The sequence below is a fragment of the Triturus cristatus genome, chromosome 8 (assembly GCF_964204655.1).
Source record: "Triturus cristatus chromosome 8, aTriCri1.1, whole genome shotgun sequence".
Lineage (NCBI taxonomy): Eukaryota > Metazoa > Chordata > Amphibia > Caudata > Salamandridae > Triturus > Triturus cristatus.
The window spans coordinates 204,755,635-204,768,820 of NC_140591.1; the positions used below are offsets into that span (position 1 = coordinate 204,755,635).

At 46.6% G+C, this 13,186-nt stretch overlaps 1 protein-coding gene across 3 annotated transcripts in view; it reads right to left on the reverse strand.

Annotated features, from left to right (window-relative positions):
- Positions 1 to 374: 374 nt before the first annotated feature.
- Positions 375 to 13,186, reverse strand: part of SON (SON DNA and RNA binding protein) — a 722,851-nt gene continuing 710,039 nt past the window's right edge. Inside the window, exon 12 of one of the 3 annotated variants that reach the window (XM_085621364.1) lies at positions 375 to 1,405. In XM_085621364.1, coding sequence (XP_085477490.1) covers positions 1,247 to 1,405 — 159 coding nt within the window. In that variant the 3' untranslated portion in view covers positions 375 to 1,246. The remainder of the gene's footprint in view (positions 1,406 to 13,186) is intronic. The other 2 variants (XM_085621369.1, XR_014967657.1) reach the window with 2 other exon arrangements.

The window sequence follows — 13,186 nt, forward strand, 5'->3', positions numbered from 1 at the left end:
TGCCTAAGAAACAGTCCTTAGGCAACTTAGTTACCATCAATCCCACTCATCAAGGCACTAGTTGAGGAATCAGCTGAACCTCAGAGCAACAAGCCCCATTCCTACTTATCACGAGAGACCTCTGTGCTGCTGAAGCATTATGTTGACGATTGTAATTCGCTGTTTGACTCCTTATAGGGATCGCTGTTTGACTCCTTATAAGGATTAAACAACAGGTGCAAAGCTATTATCGGTTATCATGGTAAAATTAAACTGGGAAAATCAAACATAAAAAGCAAGACTTACAACCCGGCCGAAAGAAGTGGGATACTTTTGTGAAAAAATGCTTAATCTAACGTCAACTTCAGTGCAAAAATCTTGCTCAAGGGATGTTATTTTTTGTACGTCATTTATTAATTCTTGAATTTACCTTACCATAATTTAATTTACAGGACACTACATTGGCATACAGCACGTGCTTCTTCTTCAGAGCTTATTTTACATTTATACATAGATAAAGAAAAGGCAGGCATCATAGACCAATGGCAACAGGTTGGGCGGGAACGGGTGGGCACATCGTGTCACTCAGGCACAGTCCAATGCGCAAAAATCTGACGAGAAAACGGATGTGCATGAATTTTGTCAGAAATTCAAGATGTTCTTCTAAACCACGCCACATATTGTATACCATGCTGGGAACGGTTGACGCGGGAGTTGTCCCCCAGCATCGCGTTCCCAGGCCGTTGGCCCTTTAATGTTCACAGCCTTCATCATCATGTTAGAATGTGTAGTTCTCTCTCTCTGGGGAATGGTGCGGGCCATAGAACTGTCCTGTAATGTCCATCCGCCTATTCACAGAATAGCATTAGCAGCTGCTGCTGGCGTCCTTCTGGTGGCGGGCGCAGCAACAGGTGTCATACGAAAGGATGGACATTTTAGAAGAGAGAAATGGAAGCAAATCAAAATACAAAACACTGTATAAAAAACGAACAAACAAGACCAAACATAACATTCATAACAGGCATTTGAAATAGAGGCTAGACTTGAAATGGTCAATTTCTCAATTGTAGTCTCAACAGAAATACTTATGGAAATGTTGTAAACAGTTCAAACACACCGAAGTAGTATGGCACAAAAATGTTCTGTTTAGTGGAAATAACCATGTTTGTTCGGGTGTTTTGATTAATGCTGATCAGCAGGTTATCAGTGTTTTCAGTGGCAGGACAGCACATTAAAATGTGTGGTAGAGCTGTATGTACACCAGTCACTAGCTCTCTGGAGCCCCAGGGGCGCCTGCAGGGTTGTCCACGCCCTCCTTTGGTACTAGGCCCATTTCTTGAAGCGCTGCAGTAGCAGCCATGGCTTTGGCATGCTTCTTGTTTGGGCTGGCATGACTTGGCTGGCATTCTTTTCCATTTACCATCACCTGTCAAACAAAGAGCAACCAATGAAAACAGCAGACAATTTCCATTAAAAAACAGTTCACAATTTTCTATTTCCTTTTTAGGTCGAGCCTGGGCAGCGCATGTGCTGCTCTGCGAGGCATGCTGTATTCAGGTAGGACTTGAAGCTCTGCCCATAACCCACCCATCTTTTCAAATTGGCTCCTGTTACTGTCCTTTCTAAATCGTTGCATTTGATTCATGAATAGGCTTAGTAGTCCCTCCTTGGTACCGCCTTGTCTGCATTGGTAACCTCCCATGAGAACTGGACTTTTTACTTGTGCTGTTACACGGTCTGCTTTATCTGGTCTGTGAGCACTATTTTCTTTAATGATTTTCCCCTATTCTACCCACAACATGCTTTCCTACAATGCAGCACATCACCTGCTTTTATATTTTAATTAGTAATGGCAGTCCGCTTTGACTATAGGGGCCGTGCTTCTTTATTTAATTTGCCAGCGCGGTCAGCTTTTAATTTATCAGCCGCGCTATGAAACCTTTTTGTTTTCTTTCAGTGAAAGCACCCTATACCATGCTTCCACTTTAATAGTGCCACTCCCCTTACTTTAGACGCTGCCGACCGTATTCAGGGTACAGTGAGCCGCATCTGAACAAAGGGGCGCTGCCGCCGTTAAACTGAAGGCATGCCATGGGGCACTTTTACAAAAAAGAAAAATATTTGTTTATGAGCTTCACAATGTTTTTTTGTAACAGCACCCTATGCTGTTCTTACAATTTAATGGCGGCCGCACCCCTTTCTTTAGACGCGGCTCGCTGTAACCTGAATATGGCGAGCAGCGTCTAAAGAAAGGGGCGCGGCCACCATTAAAATACCTTTTATATATGTGTTGGTTTTCAAAACACATAAATAAAAGGCATTGTCATTTACAATGCCAATAGCTTAAACTCTGGCAAATGCAAGACCTACTGCATTGAAAATGCTTGTTTCAGTTCTGGCGTGAGTCAAACTGTGTGATTTTACAAAATTATCTATACAATATACTTACTTACAGGCAGGGCTTTAAGTAGGATGAAACTGGGGTGAGGGTGTCTCAAAGGGGTGTGGCCTATGCAATTAAGGGTGTGGCTTAAAAACACCTAAGCTAAAAACCTGTGCTTAGCATAGTGTACGGAACAACTGATATTTTGCTGTTTCTGTCATGGCATCCAGATGTATAATACAACAAGTAACACCTACAACAAGCCAGGACTATTGGCTTTGTCAATGGTTGTTAGTTGTATAAGATAAATAAGCAACAACTATGGCTTTGTTGTATATAATATTGAAAATGCTTCAGTTCTGAAATGATGAGACTATGAAAGACCTACAACGAGTCTCTTTGAAGTTACCTCAAAGGCAGTTAAGGGTGGCGCTGCTGCAGTGTTCAGATTGCTTTCTTTAACCCTGAGGATGAGGGCAACAATGGAGAGCCCGATAAGGACCCGTCTCAGCACCTACTTTTTAGAATTGTCAGTGCTGAGCACCGGCATGACCTGGACCTCTTAAAGCCCAGCATACAGGGATCAACAAACTCTCTTTATCCTTTGGTCTGTTATTTTGTCATTCCCATTTTTCTTCCACTTGCTACAGCACACACCATGTGCAAATCAGCCCACCTTAACCATTGGTTAAGTTAGCTGAGAGTGATGACATTTTGCGCAAAGTAGTTTTTGTGCAGGATCCACTATGGCACTGTGTGCTTTTTGAGACCTCAAAATATTTTCCATTTTAGCCCAAAAACAATTTCATATATTGATGAGGGCGAGGCAGCTTTCCAGCTATAAAGTTTTGCAAAAACCATGATAAACCAACACAAGCATGAATGAATGAATGAATACACATTTATATAGCACATAGCAACCAAAGGCATCCCAGCGCTTACTCATGGCACCTCACTCATCAGACATATCTCACCGGAAAAGAAAGGTCTTCAGCTGCTTCCTAAAACTAAGATAATTGGGCTCCGCGCGGATATGCTCAGGCAGACGATTCCATAGCATAGCAACACTGTACGAGAATAAACGACCTCCGGAGCGAGCTCGCTTGATCATTGGCACTCTGAGCAAAAATTTATGCTTAGATCGCAGCATCCTATTTGGAACATAGAGTTGAACCAGCGACTGAATCATAGATGAACCCTTCCCAGCAATGGCCTTGTGGGAAATACAAAGGGCCTTAAAGCCTATCCTGGCCTTAACAGGAAGCCAGTGCAGGGCAGCCAATGCTGGTTTAGCTGAACAATATTTAGGAATGTTCATGAGTAAATGGGCCGCACAATTTTGAACAGTTTGTAACCTATTGGAAGTGCCCAGTGTTCCTGATCATCCTGATCTGTCCATAGCAGCTAGCTGCAACCTTGCATGCCTGTTCTTTTAGGTCAAGCTTACAGTCCAACCAGACTTCTAAGCTCTTAATCTTAGTCTTTGGTACCGGTGGCGGACCTAGACAGCTAGGCCAAGAGGCTTCAATGCTAGTGGGAACATTGTACCCAAGCAACATAAGTTCCGTTTTTGCACCATTAAGCTTAAAAAAAGACCTATCCATCCAGTCCGAAATCTTTCCCAAACAAGAAAACAAACCCAGTTCTGGTTTTCCCTTCTGGGTTAGAAACACCACAAGTTGTGTGTCATCCGCATAGGTGATAATTTGGATGCCCCAGGGATATACTAATTCAGCTAAAGATCTCATATAGATATTAAACATGGTAGGGCTAAGAGATGATCCCTGGGGAACTCCACCCTGCAAAGGAATATGCTCCGATGCAGCTTCGCCCTCAAAGACACAGAAAGAGAGACTCTCCAGAAAGGACTGAAACCAGCGAAGCGCCACTCCCTCTACGCCCACCTCCTTAAGTCTCTGAATCATAAGTTGATGATTGACAGTGTCGAAGCCTGCGCTAAGATCCAATAATATTAGAGCCGCGCAGCCTCCGACGTCCAAGCTCTTCCTAGTCTCCTCAATCACAACTAGGAGTGCGGTCTCAGTTCCCTGATGGCATCTAAAACCTGTCTAGGAGGGATGGAGGCACTTATTATTTTCAAGAAATGAGGACAGGGCAGTATTGACATGTTTTTCTGCCAATTTGCTGATGCCTGGCAACAAGGAGATAGGCCGATAGTTCGCCCAGTCCTCTGGGTCAAGATTAGTCTTTTTCAATAATGCTTTGACCCTGGCCTGTTTCCAAAAAGGAGGAACCACTTCACTACCCAGGGAGGAGTTTATCACATCCCGTATGACCGGAGAGACTACGTCAGATATCAGATTCAGAATAGACGGCGGTGCCGGATCGGAAGGGGAGCCTGATTTCAACTGTTTGAGAAGTTCCTGCGTAGAGGATAAGGAAAGAGGAGGAAACTCACTCAGCAGAGTTTGCTTATCCATAGTCACAGTGACCCCCGAAAAAGTAACATTTAAAAATGTATTATATATCTTTTGGACTTTAGAGGAAAAGTATTCTGCAATTTCGTCACACCTCTGCTGGGCATTATCAGGAGCCGGAAGAGGACTCGGAGGGGTGAGAAGGGACTTTGTGATTTTAAAGATCTCACGAGAAGAATTAGCAGCCAGAATGATCTTTTCACAGTAAAAGCTCGATTGAGCTTTCTTAATTTCATTTTTGCACAATTTAATTGCTTCCCTATATTTAACTTTTTTACCCACAGAATAATCCCTTCTCCAGCTTCTTTCTAGTTTTTTGCATGATTGTTTCAAATGCCTCAAAGTCTGGGAATACCAGGACTTTTTGTTGATTCCCATACGATGATAGAATACCTTGCTAGGAAGCACTGAGTCCAAAGTAGATTCAATCCAGCTATTATAATTATCATAGGCAATAATAGCATTGGCCTGAGGTAGAGGTACTGCTTTATTTAGCTCGGCGATGAACTTTCCCAAGGGTAGTTGAGACCAAACACGACTATATTTCTTAATATTTATACGTGGCAACAGTGGCACAGCCAGTGTCAATGTCATAGATAATACAAAATGATCGGGGGGATTGGAGTAAGGTCCGTTACTATAAGATGTTGTAAATTTGAAAAAACAGGATCGAACAAATGCCCATGAACATGGGTGGGGCCAGGCACTTTTTGCTTAAGTTGGAGAGTGTCCAGGCCGTCAGTGAGCTCCTGAATGACATTGGAGGCGGTTCATTAAAATGGAGATTAAAATCACCCAAAATAGAAAAGTTAGAGAGGGGACTCGCCAAATTGGCAACTATATCTGGAAGCTCACTACAAAAGTTAGATGATGCTCCAGGAGGACGGTAGATTAAAATTCCAGAAAACGTATTAATAGGGGAGAAACTAATTGAGAAGGCTAAACTTTCACAGTGCGGTACTGGGTTAATGGTAGACCTACAGCTAAAGATATCCTTATAAATAATGGCAACGCCCCCGCCTCGACCATCCTCTCGATCATATCTCGAAATTACATAATTAGGGGGTAAGGCGCACACAATATTAAAATTAGACTCCCTAGTGAGCCACGTTTCGGTGAGAAATAGAATGTCAGGGAAGTTTTCCTCAATGAGTAAATATATCTCCGTCGCATGTTTAGGTAACGAACGGCAATTTAGCAGCAACATTTTAATAACACTGTCCGGCTTTGCCCGAGGTGAGGGGCAAGATGTAAATTTAAAATTACAGTGGGCGCAAAGAGAGTTCCTCCTATCTACAAACATATGATGGAGACACTCTCTCAGAGACATACCTCTAAACTTAAGAAGCTGTTCCCTCGAATATACATAGCTGGGTGGGGGGAGTATGGCAGGGGGTCTGGTCCCTGGGCCCGCCCTGGCGCGGACGGGCGCAGATGGGCTTGCCGCTGGCGCGCCCGCTGCGCGGAAGCATCATCGTCGAAATTTAAGCCGATTGGTCGCGTCCCCATGAGCGTCAGCAACTAGACTGCTGACCTAAAAAAGTACACCAGGCAGTTCCCTCAAACATTAAACACAGCTCGGGCCTCCTCCCGCTGAAAATCAACACCCAACGTTTAACCCACACTAAACAACAGCAAAATATTACAAACAAATGATTCCTTTAGTTTTTAAACAAAATAAGTAATAAAACACGCAGTTCCTCACTCACAGAGAGCTAACGCTGAGAGTGACGTTCCAACCGAGGAAGCGTCATCGGCGAAATTTAAGCCGATTGGTCACGTCCCCGTAAGCGTCAGCAACTAGACTGCTGACCTAAAAAAGTACACCTGGCAGTTCCCTCGAACATTAAACACAGCTCGGGCCCCCTCCCGCTGAAAATCAACACCCAACGTTTAACCCACACTAAACAACAGCAAAATATTAAAAACGAATGATTCCTTTTGTTTTAAAAAAAAAAAAGTAATAAAACACGCAGTTCCTCACTCGCAGAGAGCTAATGCTGAGAGTGAAGTGCCAAGCATGGTCTTAGTCACAAGGCTGGTAGCCAATGCCGATCCTATTAGATTTGCCAATGCTTGTTTTATTTAAAGTTGGGCAAATGTGGGGCTTCGCTCCACTCGATACCTGAGAAACATAGCTGATCAGTTTTCCAAGTCACTTTCTAATGAACTAAAGTAGCATTTACAAAGAGACATTAGCTTGCCATTGATGAAGGGAGAACTGCTCCGGAAACACGTTTGGCATGAGGCTTTGAAAAGACTGTGCAGGGATTAGTGTGCTGTGATTTCCTGCTGCCTTCCGATCAATAAAGGTTCAAACAAGACGTCGTGTGAGGCGCTTCACTGTTCAAGCAACTTTCATTTGGATATTTAGTGGCCTGCTCTGGCCACAAAGCTGCCACCCTGCTGACAGCGCAGGTCTGGTCATTCTCACGTTGGGAGCACCATCAAGAGCGACGTTGCCTAATCGGATGCATGAAAAGAGCAAGAAATGCGGCGCTACGATTATCCAGCAACCTGAAGGATTTAGCATTTTGGAAGGTGCGAGTTACAGCTGCTACGACAGAAGGATTTAATTTACTTGAAGACCACATTAACCAGAATGCACGTTATGCATACGCCCATTGGGGCGGGATTACGAACTTTAAAACCGCACAAGATGTAACAGCAGCTGTTTCTTTCCTCCATTAGCCTGCCATTGATGAAGGGAGAACTGCTCCAGAAATGCGTTTGGCATGAGGCTTTGAAAAGACTGTGCAGGGATTAGTGCGCTGTGATTTCCTGCTGCCTTCCGATCAAGAAAGGTTGAAACAAGACGTCGTGTGAGGCGCTTCACTGTTCGAGAAACTTTCAGTTGGATATATATATATATATCCAAGTTCCAAAGTACCCAATGTACAAGGAGCACTCGAACGGCAACGTTAGGTACTTTGGAGCTTGGATAAATACGCGGCACAGCCTGCCGCGAAGGAGCACCACCCCAGGATTTGGGGGCCACGCGGTCTGTTATCGAGCAGGCCGACTTCGTGGGGCAGCAACGGATTTAGCATATCCACCGGCACATCGAGGCCCATCTGGGGGCTATGAATGTCACAGCAGCAACATTGCGCGCTCCATCTGGAGACAAAGGACACTACAAGGCCCATAATGCTCTGCTAGTCGCTGCAGAGCGTCCCATCCAGGGCATGCATTGGAGCATTTAAATGATGAGGGCCGTGTCCCATGCGCCTTCAATTGCCAAAGCCTCTGAAGTGGGGACACTTCGAAACGAGTCAGGCATCCATGGTGCATTGAACTGCTTAAAGTTATCATTCTGCCGGCGGATTGCATACCATAAAGGCTCTTCATGAGCATGTTGCCGTTCGAGTGCTCCTTGTACGTTGGGTACTTTGGAGCTTGGATATATATATATATTTTTTTTTTCACTGAAAAAAACATAGGTTTCAGGCACGTTATAGTTGAAATTAGCATTTAAAAAACCTTAGAAATTCACTGAAAAACCCATAGGTTTCAGGGACGTTATAGTTAGTTGGACATTTCACTCGAACAAAACCATTCAAATTCCACCGTTATAGTTAGTTCAGCTAACTATATAACTCGCGCCCCCGCAATGCATGGCTGATGACGTCACATATTACATCATTCATGACATGGTCATGACAATTATGTGAGTGGCGGCAGCACTGTACTCCCAGCAGGGAAATTACATGCCATCAGACCTGTGCACTAGCAAGTGACCTTTGAATGTAGCTGTGAATGCGACTGCGGCGCAGTGTGGGGAAGTAAAGACTGCTTGCTGCTCGGATCTGTGACCCTAGGACTTTCGGATGAGGACAGTGGCCTGACTGCCCCATTGAGATAGTCTGAAGGGGAGCTATTGCGGCGTTGGTCGTGGCTGGTGCGGGACGGAATGCAGGCAAGGATTGGCCCTGCGTTTGGCGCCGAGCTGAGCCACAGGCTGTTGTCGCTGCTGGGGGTTGGAGAAGTTGGATCCTGCTGCTGAGTGTCGCTGGAGTGCAAAGATGGAGGAGGGTATGGTGACAAATGTGCACTGACACTGTGCGGTACAGTCGGAAGAAGCCGGGGCGCTCGCAGAAAGGCCATACGTGGAGGTTGACGGCGTCCACACGCTGATACCACAGTGCAGGGACCGGTAGGGTCCTTGCGGAGACGCTCTGGAGGAGTGCACTCAGAGGTAAAGTGTGGTCGGAACCGCGCCTGCCGTGCTGCTCTACAGAAGGGTTGGAGGTCATCCCCCTGTGGATGTGTGGGACAACGACAGGCTGGTGAATCGTGCCTCGGGCGGAGTGGCTCACGGGCAGTGTGCCCGCCTGTGGCTGGCGTTGCCTCGAGGGCCCAGAAGACAGCCAAGATAGGTAAGCCTGACACGTGACAACCCAGAATCACTTTTGAAAAAAAATCTAACAAAGCGACAGAAGGTGAATCCAGCCAGCAGAGCCAGGTGGAGGATGGGGCTTCGGCGATGCCGCCGGAGGAAGACATCCGCTCCATGTTTAAGGATCTGAAATCCAGTCTCCAGGGCCTTGACTCCAAGAAGGATTCTCTGGCAGAAAGAATGGACAGGATCACGCACAGGATGGAAAAACAAGAAGGCCGAACGAGCGTATTGGAAACCTGAGTTACAGAGGTGGAAGAGGGGCATACTGAAATGGATAAGAAATTGCGGGACATGGACGAGGTGCTGCGTGCCATCAAGTTAATGAACGAGGATTTGGAAGCCAGATCGAGGAGGAATAACGTACGAATTACAGAGATTTCGGAAACAACAGACATACAAAATATGGAGAAGTACATAGAAACCATGATGCAAGACCTTTTCGGCCCTGCCTTATCCGCCATGTTCCTCATAGAACGGGCTCATAGAACACTAGGTCCTAGGCCACGACCGGGGGTGCCGCCGAGACCCATACTGGCGAGGGTCCTCAACTATAGGCATCGAGATGAGATCCTTCGAATGGCGCGAGAGAAAGGGGCCATACAATATAATGGTAATAACATCGCCATGTATCCAGACTTCACGCTACAGGTCCAGGCTGCCCGCAGAGAGTTTCTGCCAGCCAAGAAGATATTTCAACAGATTGGCACCAAGTACTCGCTGATCTATCCTGCCAAACTGCGGATCCAGGGTCCCGGAAAACCTACCTTCTTCATGGACGTGAAGGCTGCTTTGGCGTATGCAAAAGCAGAGAACGCCATCGGAAGACCCACAGGCAGCAAATAATCTGAGTGACAATGACTGATGGATTAGACACACTACGCGGGCTGTGCAGATAAGTCCATACTTTAGAGTTATTAAGGGGCCAGGTTGTTGCTAACTGTAATATTGCTGGTCTAATGACTATGTTGGATCGACAGGTTCATATTTTTGCACCCTCACGACACCCCCCCCCAACCCCCCCCCCCCCCCCCCCGGCGCACCAATCGACATTGAGGACGGATCGTATTGGCTCTGGTGCTCGGGCAGTAAGTGATAAGCTCGGCCACCCTGTCATGAGTGCAGGGGTGTTATGCCGGTGGACCCATGCTCCCCATGGGATGATTCCCTTAGGACTCCCAATATGGAGCTATTGTTTACTGTTGTGGAGGGTAGAGGGGAGGACATCACAACCTGTTTGGGGGGTTGGTGTGGGAGGGTCTGGGGGGGCAGACATTTATTTTCTAGGTACCTGCCAACTTTTGGATGTACGCCCAATGTTCGATGGAGGTTGAAGTGTGTGTCTATGCCGGTTGAAGTGTGTGTCTATGCCCGCAATTGACCATTGGGATGTTACTGCTGTGGCCAGTCAACGGCCTAGGATACCGTTCACTGTGGGTTTAGGGGGTCGCGCGACACCTACAGAGTACAAACACACTGAGTTTTTGTTCCTACTATGTCGCAACTAAAATGTCTCACATGGAATGTTCGAGGCCTACATGATCGCCGAAAGTCGAGACTGGTCCATTCATACCTCTCTAGACATGGAGTGGATATATGTTTATTGCAAGAAACACACATAACGGGAGGCACGTCAGGCATGCTCCGGAATAATAGATGGGGAGAGGTGGTAGAAGGGGGATACTCCAACTACTCTCGTGGAGTGGCTATCTTAATTCGTAAAGGGCTGCAATGGCGCACACATCACAAATTGATAGACAGAGGGGGACGGTATATCCTATTACATTGCACACTGTACAATACGCCCACGCTGTTAATCAACACATATGGCCCAAACTCGGATGCACTTGACTTTTTTCAACATATTAGACAAATGATCCAGTCCTGGAGCAGTGCCGCGGTTATCTGGGGTGGGGATTTCAATGTTGTCGTTTCAGATGTAGCGGACAGGCAAGGGGCATCCCGGGAGCATCACCCGAGGGCGGCCACAGTGTTGCAGGATATTGTGTCGGACCTGCGTTTAATGGATTCATGGAGAGCGCTACACCCCACACTTGGGGAGGGCAGCTGTGCGACACACCACCGCAACGCCTGGTCGCGTTTAGACTTTTGGTTAATATCTAAAGACGTGCACACTTGGGTCATCGCGGCCGATCACCACCCACGCACACTGTCGGATCATGCACCTGCACAGCTGACACTTCAAGTCCCAGGTCCGTATATAACTCCATTCAGCTGGAGGTTCCCTTCAGGGGCACTACTGGATAAATTCTTCAGGGAAGAACTACGGGGAAAAATAGAAAGTTATTTCACACTTAATGAAGGCTCAGTGGAATCCCCAGGTATGTTGTGGGAAGCATTTAAAGCTGTGATACGAGGTGAATGTATAGCACTTAAGGCGGGAGTCCTCCGAGATATACGAACCACATTGCAGAGGCTAGAATGTGAGATTGGAGCGCTGGAACGTGCATGGGCGCATTCCCCATCCCCTGCCATTGCGGCACAGATCAGATCTAAACTGTCAGAATTCCAAGCAGAAGCGGAGAGGGAGACGGTCTACTCACACAAACATGCTCAGGCACGCCGATATGGAGAGGGGGACAGGGCCGGGCGTACGCTAGCGGGACTGCTCAGACCACCTAGGGGGGCGGACTATATAACTGAAATACAGAGAGCGGAGAGCTGGTTAGATCACCGCCAGAAATCTTGAACACAATGTCCCGGTATTATGAAACACTATACACTTCCAAAACTAATCCTTCGCAGTCCGACATAGTGGACTATTTGGACACTATGGCTCTGGCATGGTTTAATGACAGAACTAGACAATATATGGAGCTGCCCATTACGGTGGAAGACATTAGACAGGTAATAAGCAGCATGCCGGCGGGGAAGGCTCCGGGGGCGGTCGGACTTACTGCAGCCCTTTACAAGGAATACTCTGACTTGCTGGCCCCACGACTGCTGCAGGTATACTTAGGGGCAGTGAAGACAGGTATCCTTCCTCCCACATTACGAGAGGCCGCTATAGTTGTTCTGCTGAAACCCGAGAAGGACCCTGCGGCGCCTGATTCGTACCGTCCACTTTCTTTAATAAATCTAGATACTAAGATTTATGCAAAACTAATTGCTAACAGACTGCAACCAATGCTGCCGCAGATAGCACTACCGGATCAGTCCGGTTTTATACCTGGTCGCTCAACTGCCCATAACCTGAGAACGCTGTTTGGCATATTGCACTATTTGGCGCCCCATGTGCAGGCGATTGCGGCACTGTTAGATGCCACAAAGGCGTTTGATTCTTTGGAGTGGAGGTTCCTCTTTGTTTTGCTGGCCCGTATGGGGTTTAGCCCCTTATTCCTTAAACAGATTCAGATGCTTTACTCGGGTCCAGTGGCACTGGTCAGGATAAACTGGCACATGTCGGAATCTTTTGCCATAACAAGAGGTACAAGACAGGGTTGTCCGCTGTCGCCACTGTTGTTCGCCATCGCAACGGAGCCATTGGCGGCCCGTCTTCGCCAACACCATACTCATAGGAGCATAGTGTTTTCCTCTAGAGGGGTGTTAATCTGAATGTACACGGATGATATGATAATATACCTAACAAATCCTAAAGATAACTTCGCAGCAGTGATGCGAGAGATAGTTCGGTATGGTGGGCTTACAGGCATTCAGGTAAACTGGTCTAAATCCGTGATATTTCCACTAACTGATGAAACCACTCTGGTCGACACGGAATTCCCCATACAGTGGGCAGTTGGAGAAGTCAAATATCTAGGGATACGGGTGAGCAGATCGCTGCATGAAATCTGGCTGTCCAACTACGGCACAGTAACGGACTGGATAGAATGCAAAATAAAGAAATGGAGACAGTTGCCGCTGTCATTGATGGGTCGAATTGCCATTGTTAAAATGGTGATTTTGCCGAAACTCCTATACCTATTTGTAAACATACCAATGCCGCTAAATACACATTTCTTTAGGAAA